The 26453-nt window shown below is 43.3% G+C and overlaps 1 protein-coding gene across 1 annotated transcript in view; it reads right to left on the bottom strand.

Annotated features, from left to right (window-relative positions):
* LOC126152287 (prostaglandin reductase 1-like) overlaps positions 1-23667 on the bottom strand; it is a 37237-nt gene extending 13570 nt beyond the window's left edge. The window contains exon 1 of the mRNA XM_049916000.1: positions 23447-23667. Within this exon, the coding sequence (XP_049771957.1) occupies positions 23447-23647 (201 nt within the window). The 5' untranslated portion in view covers positions 23648-23667. The remainder of the gene's footprint in view (positions 1-23446) is intronic.
* Between the last annotated feature and the right edge of the window lie 2786 nt (positions 23668-26453).

Genomic DNA, 26453 nt, shown 5'->3' with positions numbered 1-26453 from the left:
GTGGCAACGATGGAAGAACTGTCTGTGGCTGAGACTCAGTGAACTTACGTTTGTGAGCAGACATAGTGGAAGGTGAGGAAACCATTGCGGAAGAATCCCCCATGATTACCAGCGTTTCCAATGGCGCGCTCCTCCCTTGTGGGGGCCTTCACCGAGGACACTCCCGCCTTAGGTGATTGTTCACACCTCAGGTCACACCTCCCGACAAACGGACGGAGGGACCAATCGGCACTTTCGGAAGGTATCAGCTCAGGTAATCACCCCTCCCTGGGCCTGGCCGTTACCAGGGGGTACGTACGCGTCCTACCTGTCTACCTGGGGCGGGGAATTACACGTTACCCCGTCACCGGCTATGCAAGGAAGTGCGTGGGTCGGCCTTCAGACACGCACAGGGAGGAAAAAAGAGAAAGGGAAAGGAAAGAAGAGGGGTCTCAAATGCCGCAGCGGAGAAAAGTGCAGAGAGATGCGGGAAGGAAAAGAGAAGGACAGAGGAAGGACGAAGACTTGCAAGTATAGAAAGCAAAGAATTTGTAACAGTTTAGAGCGTCCGTCTCCGGACGTAGGCACAAACCATACTCCCAGAGGGGGAGAAAGGGAAGGAAAGAGCCAGAGGTGAGGGGGGGCGAAGATGGGGGAGGGGGAAGGATGAGGAAAGGGAAGGTATGCAGCCCGGAAAGGAAGGAGGGCCACATTAGCTCGGGGTCCCGTGCTCGCTACGCACATGTCCACAAAAGAGTTGTGAACCCCCTGGGGGGATGGTATAGGGATGTAGACATATGATATGTGGAAGTTTTGGTCGGCCTGGAAGGCATGCACGGATAGCCTCATGGTTAAGGCGACCAGTCACTACGAGCAGGAAATCTGGTTTTGAATCCCAGTCCGGTAGAAATTTTCACGTTACCAAAAGATGGTACATCTTCCGGGTGATTCTTGTTAATGTTTAAAAACCTACAAAACAATGTAGATGACAGTGAGACAAGTAATTTAATGTAAGACTGGAGCTGCAAATGTTGGGAAATACCCCAGAAATAGATGAGAAACGTTGAACATGTGAATGCACCAAGTGCCGTATCTCATGGCACTGGGAGCAACCGAGCTTGTGCCTGACGGGATGGTCGAGTGATGCAATGCACTTGCATTGGAGAAAACTGTGCAGATTATGAACACCTTTGGTGAAAGTGATCTGTTGCTAATGAAGAAGTTACAAAATTATTGTCCTCACTATAACCAAGGAAAAGTTGTTCTTATTTTGTGTTTCTTCACTTATGTCCCTTCTTTTTGCTTTGGAGACATTATAAATCTTACCTAAATGTGAACACACAATTGTCTCACACAATGAAAAAAATTCTACCTGCCAGACACAAGACTCAAACCCTGAGCCCCATGCGCTGTAGTAGTACAGGTAGGCCCGGAGCTACACCGACAAGAATACACGGGTTGACAAGGTCAGGTGCGAAGACTTATAGGCCTAACCACTTTATGTGCGGTGAAGTACGTCATGTGGTGACGTCGCATGTCCAACATTTGTCATCCACTTTTGGGGTACTTCCCAACATTTGCGACCCCATGTGTGTTCTATTAAATTACAGGCCTCAGCATCATCTATTGATAAAAATCACCGCATATACCTAACACAGTTAAAGCCAAGTTATTTGCTCTCAGTGTCTTTATTTTGGCGTAATTTACTTATTGCTTTTGAACAGAATATGAGTAAACTTGTAGGTGATTTAGTACATAGAGCTACCATCTCCAGCAACAACAGAGGCACTGCCCAGTTGGGCACTGTACTGAAGAGAGTTTGGATGACAGCTACAGTTACATAATTCCGTGCTGCTTCAACTCTATGCGAGTCTTCAGTCTCATTGGATGACAAAGTGGTGGCATACAAGTCTGTTGACAACACATGACCAGGTGTGTTCAGTGTTTGTGAGATCTGGAGAAAATCTTGGTCTGTGCAACAGTTGAAAAGCCTCTGTGTTGAGGTAGGTCAGAACAGCCTCAGAAACATGCCACTCTGTGTTATCTTGTTGGAAGTTGTCAAAAACTTACCTGCTGCTGCTCAGACTTTTTTTTTTGTTTTAGGGCGCACAACTTCAATGGTCATTAGCGCCCATGCTGCTCAGACTACTGGCTATGCAAACCAGAGTTGATAATGTTGTGTGCACAGTGCCACTCTACACAGTCACATGACATGTGGGCTCATATGTACAGAATCTAACAATGCCCTCTCTCGTCAGAATCTTCTCACACTGATCCATCTGCCATGATGCTGTATACAGATCTGAGACTTTTCTCAAAAGATGACTTGGTGCCATTCCTGTATCCAGTGTTATCTTCAGGTGCAGCACTGTTGCCGCACCACTCTGTGATACCTCGTCAATGGAAACATCAACAGTGGTCGCCGTGTTGGTAGTCCATGGTGCTGCTGTCATTACCTTCATATTATTTACACCTTAACTCTGCTTTGGGGCAAGCATCTTGGGAAGTCCTTAAGTGCCAAGCGCTATGCTGATGATGGAAAATACTCTCTGTGGTGGTCAACATTAGTCCTCTTATAATGATCAGCCAGCTCTGAGGCCACCGGGGTATGGTACTCCCTGTGAGTAACACAGCTCTATGGCTGGACTTTCCATTAGGCAGGAAATGTTTCCACTGTCCGGGGAAGTGGGTTTCTGGAAGATGCGATAACATGTTTCAAAACATTCTTGGGAACCACAGCCCAAATTTCCCATTTACTTCTTACTCGCCTGTTCTGACACACTTGGGACATGAGAACAAAGATTCAGAACTCTTTCCACTTACGCTAGCCTGTGAGCTGGCTGGCCCATATTTTACAAATCTGGTGGAAACAAAAGTTACAATTATAATATTGCCAGTGGAGGGTCGTTTGCACCATGCCCTGCAATTGGCTGTAGGAGCAGGGAGAGAGCATCTCAGCCAAGTGTAGGAAGGAAGTTAAGGGAAATTCGAGAGGAAACTTTTGGGTCAACACATTCAAATAACACACTATTATTGTAGAGCCAGCACTGCACTTCCACTGGGTTCAGAGTTCTGTGACTTGAACAAATTTCACTGATCAGTAGTTGAGGCATGGTCACATCAATCCTGCTGCCACAAGTATGGTGTGAGTGCCTGCTAAGATGCATACCGGTAAATGTTCTGAGGCTATTTTCGTAAACAGGTCGTGTTATGATAAGAATTTCCATGAGGACAAGCTGAGACATCACGAAAGCTCCTACAAAAGAGACCGTTTACTATTTCTGTGACAATTTACAAATTCCAAGATTGGACCAATAAGTAATGAACGGATTGTCCCGTTCAGATCGCTAGGGAGAATGCACCTTGTTCTAATCTGGGAAGCATTGCAACAGATTTCTATAGCACGTTAAGAGGGGGACTTGGCTGTTATTTACATGGCCATGTGACATCAGTATAACATTGAGAACATTTCGCAGTGGTGCATCAGCCACACTGGGTAGGTAAATGCTAGACACAACTTGCATGTCCCATTATGATGGCTAGGAACAAAGCACTGTGTGCTATTCTGGGAAGCATTGGAACAGATTCCTATAGTGCGACCTGTGACATCAGTATCCACAGGTAGAGAGGTATTGAGCCAGCGAAGATGCCTAGGTGAACATGTATTTCGACAGGTATTTCTCAGGTGTCATGTATGAAAGGGATGCTGCTGCCTCATCCTTGCAGGACCCGAACTGCCACCTGTGTGTGGCTTCTGCAGCTGACGGCTGTGTCGTCACTTTGGGAGGGGGGGCGCCACCGGTGCATCCTGACTCCTTGGACCGTGTACAGTAGCATCCTGTGCAGTCTAGTGGACAGGGGACAGTGGGTGGTGCATGCTTCACAATTGAAAGATTTTTAACTGTGTGTAATTATGTACGATGTGTGTTTCATGATGGTATTCCTTGCACAATTGAAATAAAAAAAGAAATACAGTCGATGTAATTACTTCTCATAAGACCTGCATCTTTCCCGATGCCAGAGAATGATGAGCAAGAGAAATCCAAGCCCCGAAAAACTGATTTTTTTATAAAAAAAACAATATACCCTTGAATTTCCCCTTCATGAGATACTTCCTCTCCACCTCAGAGCCGCCAATTTCCAGGTAAAGGAGGGGAGGCAGAGAGGGGAGGGGGCAGCGATGGGGCGGCGGGGGTAGTGATCGAAAATTCTTTTAATATATAAATAAACTATATTTCACACACTGCCTTGAATCCTATAAATTGTTTAAAAACACAATTTTCCATCCATTGTCTAAATTGTTGAAACAATATTTCATACACAGCAATCGATTTCTGGACAAATTCTTTAACTAAATAAAGTATATACCATACACTGCCATAAATAACTAAACAATATTCTATACATTGTCTTAATTGTTTAAACAATATTCCATACACTCAATTGAATTCCCTCTAAATGACCAATCAGCTGAGTCTTTTTCCTGCCAATTTCCAGGAGGGGTGTGGGTGGTTTACCAGATGGGGAGAGGTTAATTAATTGATCAATTTAATTAAATAGTCAATCAAATTGATAAGAGTGTGAGAAGCTATTCTAATAACTCAGACCTGAAAGTGAACCTGTAGCAGCGAGGGGGACGGGGTGGGTTGGACGTTTCCTGAGGGAAGGGGGGGGGGGGGGGAGGGGACAGGGATGTTTTGGTTTGTGGGGCGCTCAACTGCGTGGTTATCAGCGCCCGTACAATTACCCAATCTTTGCTCAGTCCAATTTCGCCACTTTCCTGGATGATGATGAAATGATGAGGACAACACAAACACCCAGTCATCTCGAGGCAGGTGAAAATCCCTGACCCCGCCGGGAATCGAACCCGGGACCCCGTGCTCGGGAAGCGAGAACGCTACCGCGAGACCACGAGCGGCGGACAGGAGGGGACAGGGAACAATAGGTTAAGGACTTGTCAATCAAAAGGAAGGATCCTTTTAGCAGAACAATAGGTTAAGTACCTGTCAGTCAAAGAAGAACAATAGGTTTGCCCCTGAGTGCATACCTGCCCCAGGTGTAGGCAACCAGCACTAACACTGTGCTGATGCCGCCCTTGATCCACTACCAACCATACTTACTCTTGCACTTCCTTCACTGACTGAAATTGACGTCTACTCATGACCTCAGTAAGGTCGCTAAAGATGTGAAAAATCACACAGTGAAAGGTTCAGGCTGAACACAGGATGTTCCAATGTTTCACAACCAAATTGCTGAAACAACCCTTCATCTGACGCAGTGTCAGGGCAGGTGTTTTCGTGCAACACGATGATACTGTCAACAGCATTCCTGGAAGTTTTGACTTTTAAGGAGGAGGAGGATATTAGTGTTTAACGTCCCGTCGACAACGAGGTCATGAGAGACGGAGCACAATCTCGTGTGAGGGAAGGATGGGGAAGGAAATCGGCCGTGCCCTTTCAAAGGAACCATCCCGGCATTTGCCTGAATCGATTTAGGGAAATCACGGAAAACCTAAATCAGGATGGCCGGAGATGGGATTGAACCGTCGTCCTCCCGAATGCGAGTCCAGTGTGCTAACCACTGCGCCACCTCGCTCGGTAACTTTTAAGGTACATCACAGTTTCTGGAAAGTGTCTTCATAGCACGAGGCACTGATTGTGGTTCCATATTTGAGAAACTCTACGAGCAGAGGGCCCTTGCAGTCAAAGAAGCATGTCATTATGAACTTACCGCAACTTGTATGAACAGTTTCGATATCTTTGGCGGCGGGGGAGGAGGGGGTGTCGGATGTTTTCATTGCCGGCTTTGCTGCTTGCTCTCAGGCTGTCGAACGGAATCATCTGATTGCACGATAATACCCGTGTAAGACGTAATGTGACAATGCAGAAGTGGCGCCACCATTACACTACTTCCTCGTGTTCACTGGCAGAAGGCAAGAGCCCATCTGTCAATGGTGATGTGCACTCCTTCCCTTCCTGAGGCTACGTCCCCTACCAAGGGGTCACTTTTCTGTACCTAAGTACAGGTACGAGAAGACGGTGGCCAACGATTGTGGTAGTGAGTCGTCAGGAGTACAATAGAGGATATAAATGTAATAAAGCAGGCCTGTTCAGGAGGTGGCTAGGCGAGCACCAACAATCGAACTCGCTCGCCGCGTTCGTGGTAGAATGGGATGGTCCGACACCAGTATGTAGCGCAGGAGAAGTGCAACCTGGGCGCTGTCCTCAGAGTAGGACTGTTGAAAAAATATCGATATCTTCCCCAGAAAACATCGATACATATCGGCAAGATTTCATCCAACGATGCATCGGTATCGAAATGGCCATATCGAGTGCCGACTTTTTTATTTTATAATAAATTTTTTTGCAAATTTCCGTAAATATATGAAATTGTTTTTCTGGTATTGTAGTAGAACACGGTATTACTTTCACTGTGTAAAAGTGTCCATTGATGAGAGATTAAATTGGAAGAAACACATTGATGATCTGCTGAAACGTGTGAGTTCAGCTACTTATGCAACAAGGGTCATTGCAAATTTTGGTGATAAACATCTTAGTAAATTAGCTTACTACGCCTGTTTTCACTCATTGCTTGCATATGGCATCATATTTTGGGGTAATTCATCACTGAGGAATAAAGTATTTATTGCACAAAAGCGTGTAATCAGAATAATAGCTGGAGTCCACTCAAGATCATCCTGCAGACATTTATTTAATGATCTAGGGATATTCACAGTAGCTTCTCAGTATATATACTCTCTTATGAAATTTGTTATTAACAACCAAACCCAATTCAAAAGTAATAGCAGTGTGCATAACTACAATACGAGGAGAAAGGATGATCTTCACTATTCAAGATTAAATCTAACTTTGGCACAGAAAGGGGTGAATTATACTGCCACTAAAGTCTTTGGTCACTTACCAAATAGTATCAAAAGTCTGACAGATAACCAACGAGTATTTAAGAAGAAATTAAAAGAATTTCTGGATGACAACTCCCTCTACTCCATAGAGGAATTTTTAGATATAAATTTTTAAAAAAAGAAAAAAATTAAAAAAAAAAAACAAAAAATAAAAAAGTTGTTATATTAACTTAATTATGTTGTTAAATTAACTTAATTATGTCATGTATTGGAAAATTTGACTCGTTCCACATCATTACGAAATACTGTATTCATGATCCATGGAACTAGTATTAATCTAATCTAATGAAGGAGTCTTACTACTTTTTGAGCTGAATCACACCCAATCTTTGTTTGACTGTGTGAAGCAAGTATAGGTGGCACAAAGTAAACACATCAAAAAACGTTTTGCATCACCCCGGTTCCCAGAACTCCTGAAGATAGACGTTAGATTGTGGATATTGTGTCACAGACACAATCCCTTTGACTGTTCAGAGATGTCACAAAACCCGACCAAAGATGTAAACAACCATGCATGAGCAGCGCCTATAAGACGGTGGGTGTCCGACAGCCTATCAGTTCCAGTCATTCCACCAGGAAAGAGGTACACGGCTCGTGTTACCTGTAGTAGAACCATGACTAGACGGTCAATACCACGGTTCGATAGTGTTTGCATTGTTACTTTGTGCCAGGGAAGGGATCTCGATAAGGGAAGTGTCCAGGCGTCTCGGCGTGAACCAAAGCGATGTTGTTTGGACATGGAGGAGATACAAAGAGAGACAGGAACTGTCGATGACATGCCTAGCTCAGGCCGCCAAAGGGCTACTACTGTAGTGGATGACCGCTACCTACGGATTATAGCTCGGAGGAACCCAGACAACAACGCCACCATACTGAATAATGCTTTTCGCACGGCCACAGGACGTCATGTTAAGACTCAAACTCTGCGCAATTGGTTGCCTGATGCACAACTTCACTCCCGACGCCCATGGCGAGGTCCATCTTTGCAACCACGACACTATGTAATGCGGTAAAGATGGGCCCAACAACGTACCGCATGGACCGCTCAGGATTGGCATCACGTTCTCTTCACCGATGAGTGTCGCTTATACCTTCAACCAGACAATCGCCAGAGACGTGTTTGGAGGCAACACTGTCAGGCTGAACGCCTTAGACACACTGTCCAGCGAGTGCAGTAAGGTGGGGGTTTCCTGATGTTTTGGGGTGGCGTTATGTGGGGCCGACGTACGTCGCTGGTGGTCATGGAAGGTGCCTTAATGGCTGTGCGATACGTGAAAGCTATCCTCCGACCGATAGTGTCCCACCATATCGGCAGCATATTGGCGAGGCATTCGTCTTCATGGGCGACAATTCGCGTCCCCATCATGCTCATCTTGTGAATGACTTCTTTCGGGATAACGCTATTGCTCGACTAGAGTGACCAGCTTGTTCTCCAGACATGAACCCTATCGAACATGCCTGGGAGAGACTGAAAAGGGATGTTTATGGACGACGTGACCCACCAACCACTCTCAGGGATTTACGCCGAATCGCCATTGAGGAGTGGGACAATCTAGACCAACAGTGCCTTAATGAACTTAGTGCCACAACGAATATAGGCATGCATCAATGCAAGAGGACGTGTTACAGGGTAACAGAGGTACCGGTGTGTACAGCAATCTGGACCACCACCTCTGTAGGTCTCGCTGCATGGTGGTACAACAGGCAATGTGTGGTTTTCATGAGCAATAAAAAAGGCGGTAATAATGTTTATGTCGATCTCTGTTCCAATTTTCTGTACAGGTTCCGGAATTCTCGGAACCAAAGTGATGCAAAACCTTTGTTGATGTGTGTAGTAGTCCGAATGCTGGAACTGTAATGTTTAACTTAACCACGCAATTTTAACACTATAGCTGGTAGATAGCTGCGTTCGCAGAAATGAAAAAACAGGGAAGTCGATAAGAAGTGTTCTGGACAAATCCAATATCTGACGAAACCGAACGACGCAATCATCGGATATCTCTTATTGTGCCACTTACATGCAGTTACCATTCTTAGCAAAGTGGTTATCGCAAAGTGTGAACATGCATCGTTTTCCTTTGAAAGCCTGTTTTAAGGTGGATAAATAGGCTGATGTACGGAATATCTAATAAATCAATACTTAAATACACACCTCTAAAACCAGCACTATATTTGCAGTGTGCAGCCGATATTTTTATAGGCCGGTACGTCGATAATTATTCGGATTCCCGATATTTTAAAAATATCAAAAGTCCTACTTCAGAGGAATGACTAAGCGTTAGGTTCTTGGCAGTTTTTAGACGGGAGTGTGTACGTTGTGTTCCATTTTATACACGGGTTCGAAAGTGCACACCTTAAGAACTATGAGCGCTTGTTCATCTACGCTACTGTGAAACTTATCCTTTCTACTGAAGACGTGCAGATAGTTCTTAAGGCATGCACTTTATAGGCCCTGTTTACCAGACATTTTTTCCTGTTTGAGTTCACATTACCACCTTTCAAAATATGGAAAGCGAAGAGCTTGTTGTAGAAGGGATTTGTCTCACAGTATCGAATATGATCAAGGAATCATAACTCTTCAGATGAATTTTAAAGCTTTTGCTTCGAATGATGGTTCCTGTCATATCCCTGAATATTGACCATTCCTCCTTGGAAACGGGTTATACTTATGGCGCAACGATCACAACGAAAAAAATTCAATTTAGAAGGACGTCTCAGTACCTTCCGTGCACACGATTTCGCACACTTGGAAGACAAAGAGTGAAAAGCGGAAGTGCAACAACTAAAGAAAGCAGTGTTGTGCGATGTGGTTTTCATCATGTTGGCGCAGAGAAATTGACGTCTTAATAATTTTTGGCAACATTTTCACTATGGAAATACGTTTTTCTTTTCAGGACAAGCACTCAAAGGCATTTGCAATTGGAGCAAGTTAGCATATTGCTTTTCAGATGGCAGAACATTGCCCAGTTTCACTGAAGCAGAATTTATAAAGACACGTTTAGTCCCTGCAGTTTAGAGCCTTTAAGAATCTCAGGCCGTTAGTTTCTGTCGTCCAACCTTTTAACATCTACATATGCAGGCAGGGTGGTCCATTGATAGTAACCGAGCCAAATATCTCATGAAATAAACATCAAACGAAAAAACTACAAAGAACGAAACTCGTCTAGCTTGAAGGGGGAAAACAGATGGCGCTATGGTTGACCCACTAGATGGCGCTGCCATAGGGCAAACGGATATCAACTGGTTTTTTTTTTAAATAGGAGCCCCCATTTTTTACTACATATTCGTGTAGTCCGTAAAGAAATATGAATGTTTTAGTTGGACCACTTTTTTCGCTTTGTGATAGACGGCGCTGTAATAGTCACAAACGTATAAGTACGTGGTATCACGTAACATTCCACCAGTGCGGACGGTATTTGCTTCGTGATACATTACCCGTGTTAAAATGGACCGTTTACCAATTGCATATTGTGTTGATGTATGGCTATTGTGATCAAAATGCCCAACGGGCGTGTGCTATGTATGCTGCTCGGTAGCCTGGACGACATCATCTAAGTGTCCGGACCGTTCGCTGGATAGTTACGTTATTTCACGAAACAGGAAGTGTTCAGCCACATGTAAAACGTCAATCACTACCTGCAACAAATGATGCCCAAGTAGGTGTTTTAGATGCTGTCGCGGCTAATCCGCACATCAGTAGCAGACAAATCGCGCGAGAATTGGGAATCTCTAAAACGTCGGTGTTGACAATGCTACATCAACATCGATTGCACCCTTACCATATTTTAATGCACCAGGAATTGCATGGCGACGACTTTGAACATCGTGTACAGTCCCGCCACTGGGCACAAGAGAAATTCGGGACGAGGACAGATTTTTTGCACGCGTTCTATTTAGCGACGAAGCGTCACTCACCAACAGCGATAACGTATACCGGCATAATATGCACTATTGAACAACGGAAAATCCACGATGGCTGCGAGAAGTGGAACATCAGCGACCTTGGAAGGTTAATGTATGGTGCGGCATTATGGGAGGAAGGGTAACTGGCCCCCCATTTTATCGATGGCAATCTAAATGGTGCAATGTATGCTGATTTCCTACGTAATGTTCTACCGATGTTACTACAAGATGTTTCACTGCATGACAGAATGGCGATGTACTCCCAACATGATGGATGTCCGGCACATAGGTCGCGTGCGGTTGAAGCGGTATTGAATAGCATATTTCATGACAGGTGGATTGGTCGTCTAAGCATCATGCAATGGCCCGCACTTGCACCGGATCTGACGTCCCCGGATTTCTTTCTGTGGGGAATGTTGAAGGATATTTGCCATCGTGATCCACCAACAACGCCTGATAACATTCGTCAGCGCATTGTCAATGCATGTGCGAACATTACTGAAGGCGAACTACTCGCTGTTGAGAGGAATGCCCTTACACGTATTGCCAAATGCATGGAGGTTGACGAACATCTTTTTGAGCATTTATTGCATTAAAGTGGTATTTACAGGTAATCACGCTGTAACAGCTTGCGTTCTCAGAAATGTTAAGTTCACAAAGGTACATGTATCACATGGGAACGACCGAAATAAAATGTTCAAACGTACCTACGTTCTGTATTTTAATTTAAAAAAACTACCTGTTACCAACTGTTCGTCTAAAATTGTGAGCCATATGTTTGTGACTATTACAGCACCATCTATCACAAAGCGAAAAAAGTGGTGCAGCTAAAACATTCATATTTCTTTACGTACTACACGAATATGTAATAAAAAGTGGGGGTTCCTATTAAAAAAAACGCAGTTGATATCCGTTTGACCTACGGCAGCGCCATCTAGCGGGCCAACCATAGCGCCATCTGGTTTCCCCCTTCAAGCTAGACAAGTGTCGTTCTTTGTAGTTTTTTCGTTTGACGCTTATTTCGTGAGATATTTGGCCCGGTCACGATCAGTGGACCACCCCGTATAGATGAGTGATACTGCACACAACCAATTAAATGTACCATTGTAGTAAGTAAATAACTTTCTAAAACAACTCAAAGTAAAACAAAATTATTCTTATTGTTTATGGCAGCTATTGTACATTGACTTTAGTATGATGTAAAATAAATAACAGATTTTATTTCCTGTTCACACATTATTAATAGTGCACAAATTATTAATTGGAAACAAAAGAAAAAGGGTTAGAATTAAGTCTTGAGAACACATTTCCCAAACACTATGTTTATTATTCCATTCCCTTCTCGTAAGAGAAGCAAACTCATTGATTATGTCACCGAAAAAATTATTAACTGTGCCGTATTCTATCAACAAGATACCAGAATCTGACAGTTTGCTTCATCTATGTTTTACTTTGAGTTGTTTTTAAATCACATTAAATTTTGTAAAACTGCGTTGATAAGATACGAAAGCCATTGGAATTATCGTAAATATTATCTAAGCTATTTCGGTGGTTGGTGAGGCATCTCGTAACCTATACTTTGAATTTTTAAATTTCCAAATGGGAACCTGTATTAGTTCATCAACAGTTGTCTCTGCTGCAATTTGAAAGCCGCCATTGCGTTAACTAGCTCAGCTATATCGATATTTCTGCTACATCTGGCACTAAAATCTGCTGCATATTCTTCTAAATAAGACACAGTTGTCATTTAAGACGTTCCCGACAAAAAATTAAAGTGAGATGAAATGTTGTCTTACATGTGAGGTTTGTTTCCCATTTTAGTTATTATTCTATCAGATACATATCTCCATGATCAAGCTCTTTCAAGCATTCCAGCTTAAACAATTTCACTGCAATCTTTAGTTGGCAGAAAGCAGAAAAAATCGAAAGCCTTCAGCAAGTAGCATATTTGCGTCAGCTCCCACTCGCCAACATTTGAGATCTACAGCCGGCCGTGGTGGCCAAGCGGTTCTAGGCGCTTCAGTCCGGAGCCGCGCGACTGCTACGGTCGCAGGTTCGAATCTTGCCTCGGGCATGGCTGTGTGTGATGTCCTTAGGTTTAAGTAGCTCCAAGTCTAGGGGACTCCTCAGATGTTAAGTCCCATAGTGCTCAGAGCCATTTGAGATCTACAAATACTGCCACGAATATAGAAGAAAAAACTCCATTATCGAACATGAGCTAGCTATGTAGGCGCAGTTCACTACTGACAAGTCCCATGTGTCGTTTGTTCGGTAGTAGTCATTTCTCTCCTATGCTGATTCGAAGTAAAGACACTATGACAATAGCGTGCGTTTTCATTTTCGTGCCGAAACAAGGGCTGCTTCTCGCCGGTGGAAGTCAGGTATACGTGGAGCAGGAGAATGCACTTACCCCTCTCGGCTACCAGTAGTTCTTAAATCGTCTCTCTCTCTCTCTCTCTCTCTCTCTCTCTCTCTCTCTCTCTCCCCCCTCTCTCCCCCCTCTCTCCCCCTCTCTCCCCCTCTCTCCCCCTCTCTCTCTCTTTGTTCCTCTGTCGGTTTTTGCTCCCATTCTGTGCCTGTATCCTTGGCTGGGCTAATCTCACCATGGCCACGGTACGGGCCTCGGGGATAGGGGATGGAGGAGGAGGCAGCTTGCTCTGCCCCTCGCTGGCCCCTTTGGTGTTAAACACACACATTCATGAAGGGACCGTTATCCGTCCATGACCTACCGATTTTCTCATGGGAACAGGCTGCAAGGATATAGAATCTGAGCTGCAGCAGATCAACGAGCTGTCCCAGTTGCCGGCACTCATACCCGCCCGGCGCGTGTGCCATCCGTTAACAGGCCACAAGTGTGAGAATGACGCCGCGGAGCAGTCGTTTAACGTATTCGTGGGACGTGGCCGGCGACGTCTGGTTTGACGTAAGCCAGTTATAGGTTACTTATCGAAGCTTTAATAATAGCAACAGACAGAATGTCTATTTTATAGTGTTTCTTCTAGAAGAAAATAACGTTTCTACCACAGCTGCAAGCGGTACCCGAAAGTTATTTTCATTTCATTTCAATAATATTTGCAAACCCCCCCCCCCCCCCCCCAAGAACCATGGACCTTGCCGTTGGTGGGGAGGCTTGCGTGCCTCAGCAATACAGATACCCGTACCGTAGGTGCAGCCGCAATGGAGGGGTATCTGTTGAGAGGCCAGACAAACGTGTGTTCCCTGAAGAGGGGCAGCAGCCTTTTCAGTAATTGCAGGGGCAACAGTCTGGATGATTGACTGATCTGGCCTTGTAACACTAATCAAAACGGCCTTGTTGTGCTGGTACTGCGAACGGCTGAAAGCAAGGGGAAACTACAGCCGTAATTTTTCCCGAGGGCATGCAGCTTTACTGTATGTTTAAATGATGATGGCGTCCTCTTGGGTAAAATATTCCGGAGGTAAAATAGTCCCCCATTCGGATCTCCGGGCGGGGACTACTCAGGATGACGTCGTTATCAGGAGAAAGAAAACGCGTTCTGCGGATCGGAGCGTGGAATGTCAGATCCCTTACCTTAATCGGGCAGGTAGGATAGAAAATTTAAAAAGGGAAATGGATAGGTTGAAGTTAGATATAGTGGGAATTAGTGAAGTTCGGTGGCAGGAGGAACAAGACTTTTAGTCAGGCGAATACAGGGCTATAAATACAAAAGCAAATAGGGGTAATGCAGGATTCGGTTTAATAATGAATAAAAAAATATGAGTGCGGGTAAGGTACTACAAACAGCATAGTTAACGCATTATTGTGGCCAAGATAGACACGAAGCCCACGCCTACTACAGTAGTACAAGTTTATATACCAACTAGCTCTGCAGATGACGAAGAAATTGAAGAAATGTATGATGAAATAAAAGAAATTATTCAGGTAGTGAAGGGAGACGAAAATTTAATAGACATGGGTGACTGGAATTCGAAAGTAGGAAAAGGGAGAGAAGGAAACGTAGTAGGTGAATATGGATTGGGGAGAAGAAATGAAAGAGGAAGCCGCCTTGTAGAATTTTGCACAGAGCACAACTTAATCATAGCTAACACTAGGTTCAAGAATCATAAAAGAAGGTTGTATACATGGAAGAAGCCTGGAGATACTGACAGGTTTCAGATAGATTACATAATGGTAAGACAGAGATTTAGGAACCAGCTTTTAAATTGTAAGACATTTCCAGGGGCAGATGTGGACTCTGACCACAATCTGTAGATTAAAATTGAGGAAACTGCAAAAAGGTGGCAATTTAAGAAAATGGGACGTGGATAAACTGAAAGAACCAGAGGTTGTACAGAGTTTCAAGGAGAGCATAAGGGAACAATTGACAGGAATGGGGGAAAGAAATACAGTAGAAGAAGAATGGGTAGCTTTGAGGGATGAAGTAGTGAACGCAGCAGAGGATAAAGTAGGTAAAAAGACAAGGGCTGCTAGAACTCCTTGGGTAACAGAAGAGATAATGAATTTAATTGATGAAAGGAGAAAATATAAAAACACAGTAAATGAAGCAGGCAAAAAAGAATACAAACGTTTCAAAAATGAGATCGACAGGAAGTGCAAAATGGCTAAGCAGGGATGGCTAGAGGACAAATGTAAGGATGTAGAGGCTTATCACACGAGGGGTAAGATAGATACTGCCTACAGGAAAATTAAAGAGACCTTTGGAGAAAAGAGAACCACTTGTATGAATATCTAGAGCTCAGATGGAAACCCAGTTCTAAGCAAAGAAGGGAAAGCAGAAAGGTGGAGGGAGAATATAGAGGGTCTATACAAGGGCAATGTACTTGAGGACAATATTATGGAAATGGAAGAGGATGAAGATGAAATGGGAGATATGATACTGCGCGAAGAGTTTGACAGAGCACTGAAAGACCTGAGTAGAAACAAAGCCCCGGGAGTAGACAACAGTCCATTAGAACTATTGACGGCCTTGGGAGAGCCAGTCCTGACAAAACTCTACCATCTGGTGAGCAAGATGTATGAGAAAGGCGAATAACCTCAGACTTCAAGAAGAGTATAATAATTCCAATCCCAAAGAAAGGAGGTGCTGACAGATTTGAAAATTACCGAACTATCAGTTTAATAAGTCACGGATGCAAAATACTAACGCGTATTCTCTACAGACGAATAGAAAAATTGGTAGAAGCTGACCTCGGGGAAGATTAGTTTGGATTCCGTAGAAATATTGGAACACGTGAGGCAATACTGGCCCTACTACTTATCTTAGAAGCTAGATTAAGGAAAGGCAAACCTACGTTTTTAGCATTTGTAGACTTAGAGAAAGCTTTTGACAATGTTGACTGGAATACTCTCTTTCAAATTCTGAATGTAGCAGGGGTAAAATACAGGGAGCGAAAGGCTATTTACAATTTGTACAGAAACCAGATGGCATTTATAAGAGTCGAGGGGCATGAAAGAGAAGCAGTGGTTGGGAAGGGAGTGAGACAGGGTTGTAGTCTGTCCCCGATGTTATTCAATCTGTATGTTGAGCAAGCAGTGAAGGAAACAGAAAAATTAGGAGTAGGTATTAAAATCCATGGAGAAGAAATAAAAACTTTGAGGTTCGCCAATGACATTGTAATTCTGTCAGAGACAGCAAAGGACTTGGAAGAGCAGTTGAATGGAATGGACAGTGTCATGAAAGGAGGGTACAAGATGAACCTCAACAAAAGCAAAACGAGGATAATGGAATGTAGTCGAATTAAGTCGGGGGATGCTGAGGGAATTAGATTAGGAAATGAGACACTTAAAGTAGTAAAGGAGTTTTGCTATTTGGGGAGCAAAATAACTGATGATGGTCGAAGTGGGGAGGATATAAAATGTAGACCGACAATGGCAAGGAAAGCGTTTCTGAAGAAGAAAAATTTGTTAACATCGTGTACAGATTTAAGTGTCAGGAAGTCATTTCTGAAAGTATTTGTATGGAGTGTAGCCATGTATGGAAGTGAAACATGGACGATAACTAGTTTGGATAAGAAGAGAATAGAAGCTTTCGAAATGTGGTGCTAGAGAAGAATGTTGAAGATTAGATGGGTAGATCATGAGAAGGTATTGAATAGGATTGGGGAGGAGTTTGTGGCACAACTTGACTAGAAGAAGGGATTGGTTGGTAGGACATGTTCTGAGGCATCAAGGGATCACCAATTTAGTATTGGAGGGCAGCGTGGAGGGTAAAAATCTTAGAGGGAGACCAAGAGATGAAGACACTAAGCAGATTCAGAAGGATGTAGGTTGCAGTAGGTACTGGGAGATGAAGAAGCTTGCACAGGATAGAGTAGCATGGAGAGCTGCATCAAACCAGTCTAAGGACTGAAGACAACAACAACAACAACAACAACAACAACAACAACATCTGCAATTAGTTTCAAAGCTCTATAATGCTACACGTTGGACGCATGGGGGTGAATATTCTGCACGTGATTTCTGGAGCACTGTTTACAGTTCTTTCTTTTTTTTTTGGATAGTAGTGTCATTTAACCTTACTGAGGAACATGGTAAACCAACGAATGAAGTTGATATCGACGAGCTACGAGTATTTTAAACAGAAATGCTACGATGTAGTAACTGCTAAATATCAAAATACGTACTTCAACTGTCATTAACTTCCAACAATTTAAATAATTGAAAAAATCAAATAGATGATCTCCAGTCTGCTCACTGTATAGGATGACTTTTACATGGAAGACAACAGCAAAAATTCATTTTTTACGATGCTATTTATTTATTTATTTATTTAAATATCGCCTTTACCGGTTTCGAACCGACAGGGTGATCTTCAGGCGGCTAGTTTACATTAAGATACATTTTAAAGTAGCTTTCGCTATTTGTTTTCCCAACCGATGAAATTTCCTTGGGGTCGTGGTGCCCTACTACCGAAACAAGACGTGAGACAACGTCTTTTTAATTGTATTTCTGCTTCATGATTTTAAGTGACGTAAACAAATTATTAAAGATAAGATGTTTCGGTTACTTACGATGAAAAAAACGCGCCATCACGTTCCAATGCAGGCTGGAACAAAGAAAAAGAAGAAAAAGGACCTGCTCACTGTGTCTGCAGACTTTTAGTCGTTTAAGTCGACTGTAGTACAGGGTACTGTGCAATAGTTTTTACCTATGAATATTCAGTTGCGTGTTGTATCTGTGTAACTGCTTTTTGTGATGGAGTTTCAGTATGGACAGTTACTTACACAGTGTGCCATTTACAATCATCAATCGAATGTAAATGCGCGGTTGCGTGCAGCGAATAATGTCTTTTCTACTAAGTTAAGTTTCGTACATTCTCACAGTTCTGAGAAATCAGGTAGGATGGCAGTTTTAATAACCGATTAGAAAAAAACAAAGCAAAGCTGCACGAAAATGTAAATAGCTGCTACCACTTACTAAGCTGAAATTTAGTTCACACCACTTTTGAATGGCATGCATTCTCCTTCAATAAATTTCCGTTTACAATGTCACTGCTTTTCTAGACGTTCCAAAGCTCAAAAAAACCTTTGTACAAATATATATAGAAAAGACAGTATATATACAAGGTGTACAACTTTGCTTCCGCCGTTTACCAATAGGTGGCGACAACGGTAAGTAGCGATCGAAAGAAACACAGATCGCAGACGTCAGGCAGTTAGCTTGGACCTCGGTCAACATAACCTCATTCAAACATTGGTCGATTGGTGTCTGCATCATAAAGTTGTTCTTGATTGAAAATGTCAGTTTACGAGTCTAATTCTCGTCATTTGCGATAGGTGTTACTGTTTTGTTTCAATATGAAGAAAACAGCGGCTGAGTCTCATCTAATGCTCCCAAGTACGTATGGTAAGGACGCTATTAGTCAAAGAACGTGTCGTGAGTGGTTTCAACGCATCAAGAACGGTGATTTTAACGTCGTAGACCGGCATAGTGGTGGAAGAGAAAATGTTTTCGGAGATGCAGAATTGGAGACATTGCCGAGTGAAGACTCGCGTCAAACTCGAGAAGAATTGGCACGATTACTGGGAGTGACACAGCAAGCCCTTTCAAAACGTCTCATGGCTATGGGCATGATTCAGAAAGAAGGAACTTGGGTCCCATGTGAGCTGAAACCAAGGGACGTTGAACGGCGTTTGTGTGTTTGTGAACAGTTGCTTCAGAGGCAAAAGCGAAAAAGGATTTCTGCATCGCATTGTGACCGGGGACGAAAAATGGGTTCATTACGATAACGCTAAACGCAAAAAATCATGGAGATATCCCGGCCATGCTTCCAAGTCGATGGCCAAACCGAATATTCACGGCTTCAAGATCATGCTCTGCATCTGGTGGGACCAGCTCGGCGTCGTGTATTATGAGGTGTTAAAATCAAGTGAAAAAAATCACAGGTGCTCGTTCTCGAACGCAATTAATGCGTTTGAGCAGAGCAGTAAAAGACAAACGGCCGCAATATAGCGAGAGGCCCGATAAAGTGATTTTGCAGCACGACAACGCTCGATCCCACGTTGCAAAAGAGGTCAAAACGTACTTGGAAATGTTAAAATGGGAAGTTCTACCCCGCCCGCCATATTCTCCAGACATTGCTCCCTCTGATTATCACCTGTTTAGATCAATGGCGCAGGGCCTGGCTGACCAACACTTCCGATCTCATGACGAAGTCACAAATTGGATGAATACGTGGATCGCTTCTGAAGATGAACAATTTTTTCGACGAGGGATTCGTACACTACCCAAAAGATGGGAGAAAGTAATAGCCGGCGATGGACAATACTTTGAATGATACATGTGTAACCAATTTGTTTCATTAAAGCCTCAAATGTTGGGGGAAAAAACGGCGGAAGCAAAGTTGTTCACCTTGTAAACATCCCTATGAACGCAGGGCCTTTTCGAGATCATCTTTCCACAGAAACGACTTGTCATTCGAGCCCCCTCCCCGCCGGCTAGACTTACCTTACGTCCGGGGTTAGACTGGAAAGTCCAGGTGTCTGGGGCGGCAAAGATGATCAAGATTTAAATATTTTGTGTTTGGCGGGGTAGCTTTTTTCGATTTTTTTAATCTTAAGACCTGTATCGAATTTCTAAACATTGTCTTAGGTAGACCTTCTCCCGGCCGACCACGGAAAGAGCGCTGACGTCCATAGGGAGGCGTGGCCACCGATTTCTACGCAACTTTTCTCTTGATAATTTAGAGGCAACAAAACAGGAGCAGTGTTCTTATTGTGTTTTCTTGTATGAAGTAATCGTTTACACGTTTTTAATCATTTCATCTCTATTCAGTTTTTGTCTATCTTTTATCAATGCGCAAAAGAAAGTGCGAGTTTAACGTTAACATGCAAGAGGAATACAAATTAATGAAATTGTGTTATTAGGTAACCATGAATGTGTCTACTGCACACTATGTACCGCAGAATTTCCTGTTACAAATAAATGAAAGGATGATATTAAAAAACACGTGAAAACAGCTAAACATATGGGCGTTATAATGCTACTGCTTCTCCAAAACTTTGAAGCCAATGATGGGAAGAACAGTGATCTGGAGTGTGTTGTTGGAGATACTACATTTTCATACCACACGCCATTTTGGAAAATAATCATTTCTAGTGAAAAATACAACTGTATCGGCATAAATAAAGTTAATGTTTCAGTAGAATGTTTCAATGCATTTCAAAACTTTTTCCTGAGTTGGACCTACAAGAATATGGTAATATGTTTCGAGTTAGACCTAAAAATGTGTACTTGTACGAACAGCCATCAGCTACATAATGGAATGACAACAATGAAAATTTGTGCCGGAGAGGACTCAAATCCAAACTTCCGTCTTATCGCTGTCTATCCGAGCAGATGCACGGCTAGAACCCAAACTTCCACATGTCATCAACCATTATGTCTACAACCTGTATTCTTACATCCATTACGTATATATATGCATATATGTACAGACAAAATGGTGGACGACATAATAAAGTTTGGTTCTTGCCGTGAGTCGTGCTCGGATTGCACAACGGTAAGGCAATCGTTCGCGATGAGGGGGAAATCCAAACTTCCGTCATTCCATTATGCAACTGATGGTTGTTCATATTTGCAACTGCGAATACATTTGATGTGTTTCTTAACGGTTGTAGTCGCCGCCATTTCTGTTCCTTCGGACATGCATGAATGTCAGAAGGCACAGTGCACAGTAATTCGAAATAACACAGGTTCTACAACACCGGATCGTATCTACGTGGTAAGCCTGCCCCCCGCCCTGAGCCCTTGTCACTCGTGCATTTTCATTCTTGTAAGTTTGCGCTACTAATTGTAACCTTAACTGCAAAACGGAAACACGTCCAAAATTTTTCAAAATTAGTTTCATTGCATCATTGAAGAAGACCAATTGGGTAGTTGCATCGTTTACTGCAGATACGGAACTTGTTCGCAATCGATAAAGCGGTCTATCAACAGGTATGATTCACCGCTTGCTGCAGAAAGAAAACACGTCCTGCACGCGTTCCCTTCCTTCCTGCTGTACACAATTTGCGGATTTTGTTATTAGCAGAAAAAAGGAACGATATTACGCTGTTAATGAGATGATAGATCACGTATTGCATTCCTCGCAGAAAAATTTAGTGTTGTTCTCACGAAAACAGATGGATTTACAGATTACAATACTCCGTAGCCAAAATTACAGAAAAAATCCTTGCCATATTAATAATTCTTATGGCAAATGTGTTCCAAAACAAAAAAGATTTATTTTGCCCTGAGCATCAAGAATTTAGTGTCAGCAAAAATAATACACCTCGTTGTTTATTGCAAAAAGAGAACATTTCCAGCTGCAAAAAAGGATAAAGTCGTTGATAAAACAGAACTGGATAAAAATTACATAAACTAATTTCCACAGAACCACATACTTTTAGAGAAATATACAATAATTTTGGTTTACTGTTTTTAATAAAGCAGTTTTTTATCTCTCCTGAAAAATTTGTGAAATTGGACTTGTTCTCTTTCTGCAGTTAGCAGTTTAATTGTGATACGCTCTGTATATAAATCTTGCACTTTGGCGCCACTGACAACCATCTCAGCTTGGCGCCCCAAGCCGGACTTGTGTCGCTTGGGCCTTAAAACCGGTACTGTCCGAACGACTAAAGGGGCCTGCACAAAATTATTTTATTGACAATACTAGTTTCTCATACCTTCAATATATTGAAGCAACGTTACACCATCAATAGTACTGACAAAAATTATCAGCTGACAACGTGGTTTTACAAGGTTGAGGTCCCGAAAACCCAAAAGAAAGCGTGCGCTGTAATTTTTTACCTATTGCTTGCAAGCAACAGAAAGCAACGAAGAGAAGGAAATGGGTTGGAGTGGTTGAAAAATAGGAAAAATTGGTCGCATGTTAGTTTACTGACAAATAGGAACCACGTACTCGAAAGATTTCACAAATTACTGTCCGAAGAGCCCTGCATCATACGATGAGTTAGTAATGTTGATACGAGATTAAAAAAAAAAAGTAAAATATGTTGATGAGAGAAGCGGTCTTATTCGACGATAGATAAAGAGCAACTTTGAGATTTCTGGCGACAGGCGGGTCAATCGAATCCTCGACGTTTAGTTCTGTAATATAAGCAAACACAGTAAAATTCCGTGGAAACCTGTGAAGTAATTACATATGCCTGGCTGGGATATGTTCAGGCAATTAGCGTTAAGCAATTTTCTTAAGTTCTGTGTTGATGTGGTGAAACTGACGCATTTCACAGACCTCTTACTAGTCATTGCAGATATATGACGTATTTTTCGGACTGGATACGTTTTTTCAAATTGCTATATGATTCAAGAACCTTTACTATATTTTCAAATTAATAAAGTAGGCAGTGTCAGAGGGAATCCTCCGTTGACCATACTTAAGTGGAATATACAACGATTACCTTTGCATTCGCCTATCAGAATGGTTTTGTTTTAAAAGACTACTCGAAAAACAATCTGATGTATGATATGCACAAAGGCAAATCGGAAATATAAACAGCGAACACTAATGCCTTGTGGCTGGTTCACGAAGATCTGTCAACATCTGAATGGAGAACATTGTCAAACTGCAAACACTTGACCTCGCACGTTCAGAATATATTGACAATACTGAGAATATTTTGGGGGTCATCAATGGCTCTCGTCAATATTTCGGATATTATAATACGCCAATACGCTTCCTCAGATGGTCGGTATATTGAGAGACAATATTATTGAACGTGTGAGGGCCTCTGAATGGCTGTCTAATATTTGCTGTACTCAAACAACAACCATGACAGAGTTCTATAAACAAGACGCGCTAAAATCCGCAGCCACGCTGTACATAGTGTCCCCGGGGATACGACAGAAACGATCATTCGAAGCAAAAAAAATCTATTAAACATGGGCTCTAAAAGGCATATCTTAACAGCCACAATCACTTTTTCATTTTGATACTGTGAAACAAATCTCTTTTACAGTACTGCAATCTCTTTGTTTTCCATATTTTGGGAGCAGGTAGTATGGAACAAAACAAGGAAGTTCTCAGACATTAGGATTTCCTTGCTTCGAATGATCTTTCTCGACATAGCCCTGAATATTGATCATTCCTTCCGGGACACCTTATATTATTGGCCCAGTGAACTGTACGGAAATTCAGTCTGAGTTGCAGTTGTCGTACGTACCTGAGACCCAATCATGGGTTCACCCAGCTTGTGCATTTCCTTGAACACCCTCTGATACGGGTCCACGCTGAGGTAGACGGCCTCACAGAGTATCTGGCCATCTTCCAGAGGCGGCAGTTCCTCCTCCTCCAGTCGGAAGTTGTCGAGCTGCGGCTCGCCCTCAAAGTGGCGCGCCAGAACGAACTTGCGAGCGTTGACCATATCCGTTGTCGGGTCCACACTCTAGCACCCGCTGCCGCGCCTGTACTCTCATGTCCCACCCGGTCTCCATCTCTCCACCCTCCTTACCCTCTCCCAAGGTGGCTTCCGCCAGCTCCCCCTCCCTGATGATGCCCTCCTCCCCTCCATCTACCCCTCCTACCAACTTTGATCCTCCCGCCCTCCTCCCGTGCTTGCTCCTCTGGGCACCCTCCCTCCCTTCTCTCCCTTTTTCCCTCCCTCCTCCTTTTCTCTCCCCTTCTCCCCCGGGCCCCCCCTCCCCTGTCCCTCTCCCTCTTTCCCCCGTCTCCCCCGCCGTTGGCATCCTATTCTCCCCTCTCCCCCCACCTCCCCCCTGTTCCACTCTTGGCAGGTCCCCGGACTCGCACACGCTACGTGGACTTTCGCGCGCCGGAGATCGCCGCCATCAGTGTCTTGTGTGTGCCGTCGTGTTTCGTGTTCAGTGTTTCCCGTCACGCTCCGTTGTTCACCAGTGCCATCGTCTTCTTCAGTGTCTGTGCGTCGTCTCAACAGTTTGCAGTGTGGTTTATCGTCAAGTGTGAACGGCTCCGTGTTTGTCTCTCTGTGTCTCCTATTTTATCGCCCACCATTTTGTGACTTTTCTGTTTCCTCCTGTTTTTTTGTGCTTATGTCTCATTTGGCTGAAGAGCAGCGTAGTGTGCTGCTGCCAGCCTGCTTATTGTATAGGCATTAAAATGACAATAAAGTAAAAAAAAAAAAAACCACACTCTAGCGCGCACAAACACTTGCTGCCGGCCCGGCGCTCGCTAGCGACTGCGGGGGAATCCGGAGGTAAGCGCCGCTGTTGCCATACTGCGCCGGCACTGCGACAGGCGCGCAGCATATCAGCAAGGGGCTTGTTGAGGCAGGTCTTGCCTGGGCCCGGGTATGACACCCCTCCCCCTTCCCCCCCCTCACCGCTCCCTCCTCTCGGGGTCACTGTCACCCTCACCAACAGAAAGAGTGCCCTCGTATAGAATGACAATGTAATGAGCAAAACGAGAAACTGCGATAGAACGCCGATGAAACTACTGAAAACGAGCCGTGGATATAGTGAAACGGACACGCGAATGGCCGCAACAGTACATCTTTGGCTGTACAGGGTAACTAAAAATAATTCCACTGCGGAACAGATATTAAAAAAGGACTTCACAAAACCGGAAGCGGAACTGAAACGTGGTAAACTAACAGCGGAAGGCTAAACACTGCAATATACTAACGCGTTTCAAAGTATTTTATCGTGTATCCAGTCTTTGCACACAGCAAGAAACAAAATACCCGTCACGGACCACTGAGGATGCTTCACAAATGAAAGAAACGCAACGCGCTTGGGAGACATATCTAGTCGCACAGATGGACCTTCTTCACTTACAGGTTAGCGACTTGGAACAGCAGAAAATACGAAAAACGCATCTGAATTGATCATTTTAGAAATAACTCACATTTTATGCAAAATGAGTTATTTACGTCCAGGTGTTCTTTAAGGGTAGCCGCAGCGTTATGTATAGAAACGACATAATTTCCAGCTACCTGTGTCTGTTTTTTATGTGTGGTAAGTTGTTTCTGCCGGCCGTTGTGGCCGAGCGGTTCTAGGCGCTTCAGTCTGGAACCGCGTGACCGCTACGGTCGCAGGTTCGAATCCTGCCTCGGGCATGGATGTGTGTGGTGTCCTTAGGTTAGTTAGGTTTAAGTAGTTCTAAGTTCTAGGGGACTGATGACCTAAGAAGTTAAGTCCCATAGTGCTCAGAGCCATTTAAGTTGTTTCTAATCTTAACGTGACTGCAATGTTGAATCTGTTGGCAGTGCTGTGTAATCTGTTTATTCTCGTAATAAGGTTTGTCATTATTGAACAGTTGGTTGTCTTCTAGACAAAATAGAACATTCTTGGTCTTGGTTATGTTACGTGATCGCAAGGGTGCAGGTTGACAGCAGTTTTGTTTTAAAGTTCTGTGATAAAGGAAAACTCCACAAAACGAAAGACGGATGGGAGGAATGAAGCTGAACATAAGAGTGAGGTAATTAAAAGAGCACGTGTTCAACAAAGTGAATACATAACTATGCAGGAAAGAAAAAATTACGGAAAGAAAACAGGTGAGAAATGCCACTGTATGAAAGCATGTTTTGTTAATGTTGATATATTTCATCATATATCTTTATTAGAATTAATAATTTAAAGAACAAAGACAATAGCTTACATGCTTACAAGGTCTCATCGCCTGTAGCGCTGCAGGGTCTATTGTACGCGCAAACAAAGTTGGCACCCGGCGCGGTAGCTGATGGGAACGACCGCGAAAGCACTTGCCATTTACAGTCGCTCCCATCAACCACCGCGCTGAGTGCCAACTTTATTGCAAAGACCTCATCGATCTAAAAATGTCTGATCCATCATGCGTAGTCACACTTTTAAGCAATTCATCATACTCAGGAAGGAGGTCTACCAGAAGGCGTTTATAACTTTCCATGGTCTTATAGGTGACAGCAGACTCCGCCGTCTAAGAGAACTGTTAGTAGCCGGTAATCATCCAGTTGATTTAAGAGGAAGAAACCCCACAGCAAATTCAAAGTCTGCCGAAATTATGATGCTCATTCATCAACATATTGTGTCGTTTCCAAGGAAACGGATCCCTTACTCCTCCAAGGTGAAAAATTACCTTGATGCAAAGTTAAACGTGAAAATCAGGTTTCAGATGTTTCAGGAAAAATATCCTGACGTAGACATTACATATTAGTGCTATGCTAAATATTTCAAAGCATTTTCACCTCAGTTTTAGGAGGCCTCAGATAGATA

This window comes from Schistocerca cancellata, chromosome 1, assembly GCF_023864275.1.
Source record: "Schistocerca cancellata isolate TAMUIC-IGC-003103 chromosome 1, iqSchCanc2.1, whole genome shotgun sequence".
Classification (NCBI taxonomy): domain Eukaryota; kingdom Metazoa; phylum Arthropoda; class Insecta; order Orthoptera; family Acrididae; genus Schistocerca; species Schistocerca cancellata.
The sequence above is the reverse complement of the archived record's forward strand: the minus strand, read 5'-3'. Positions and strand labels throughout refer to the sequence as shown.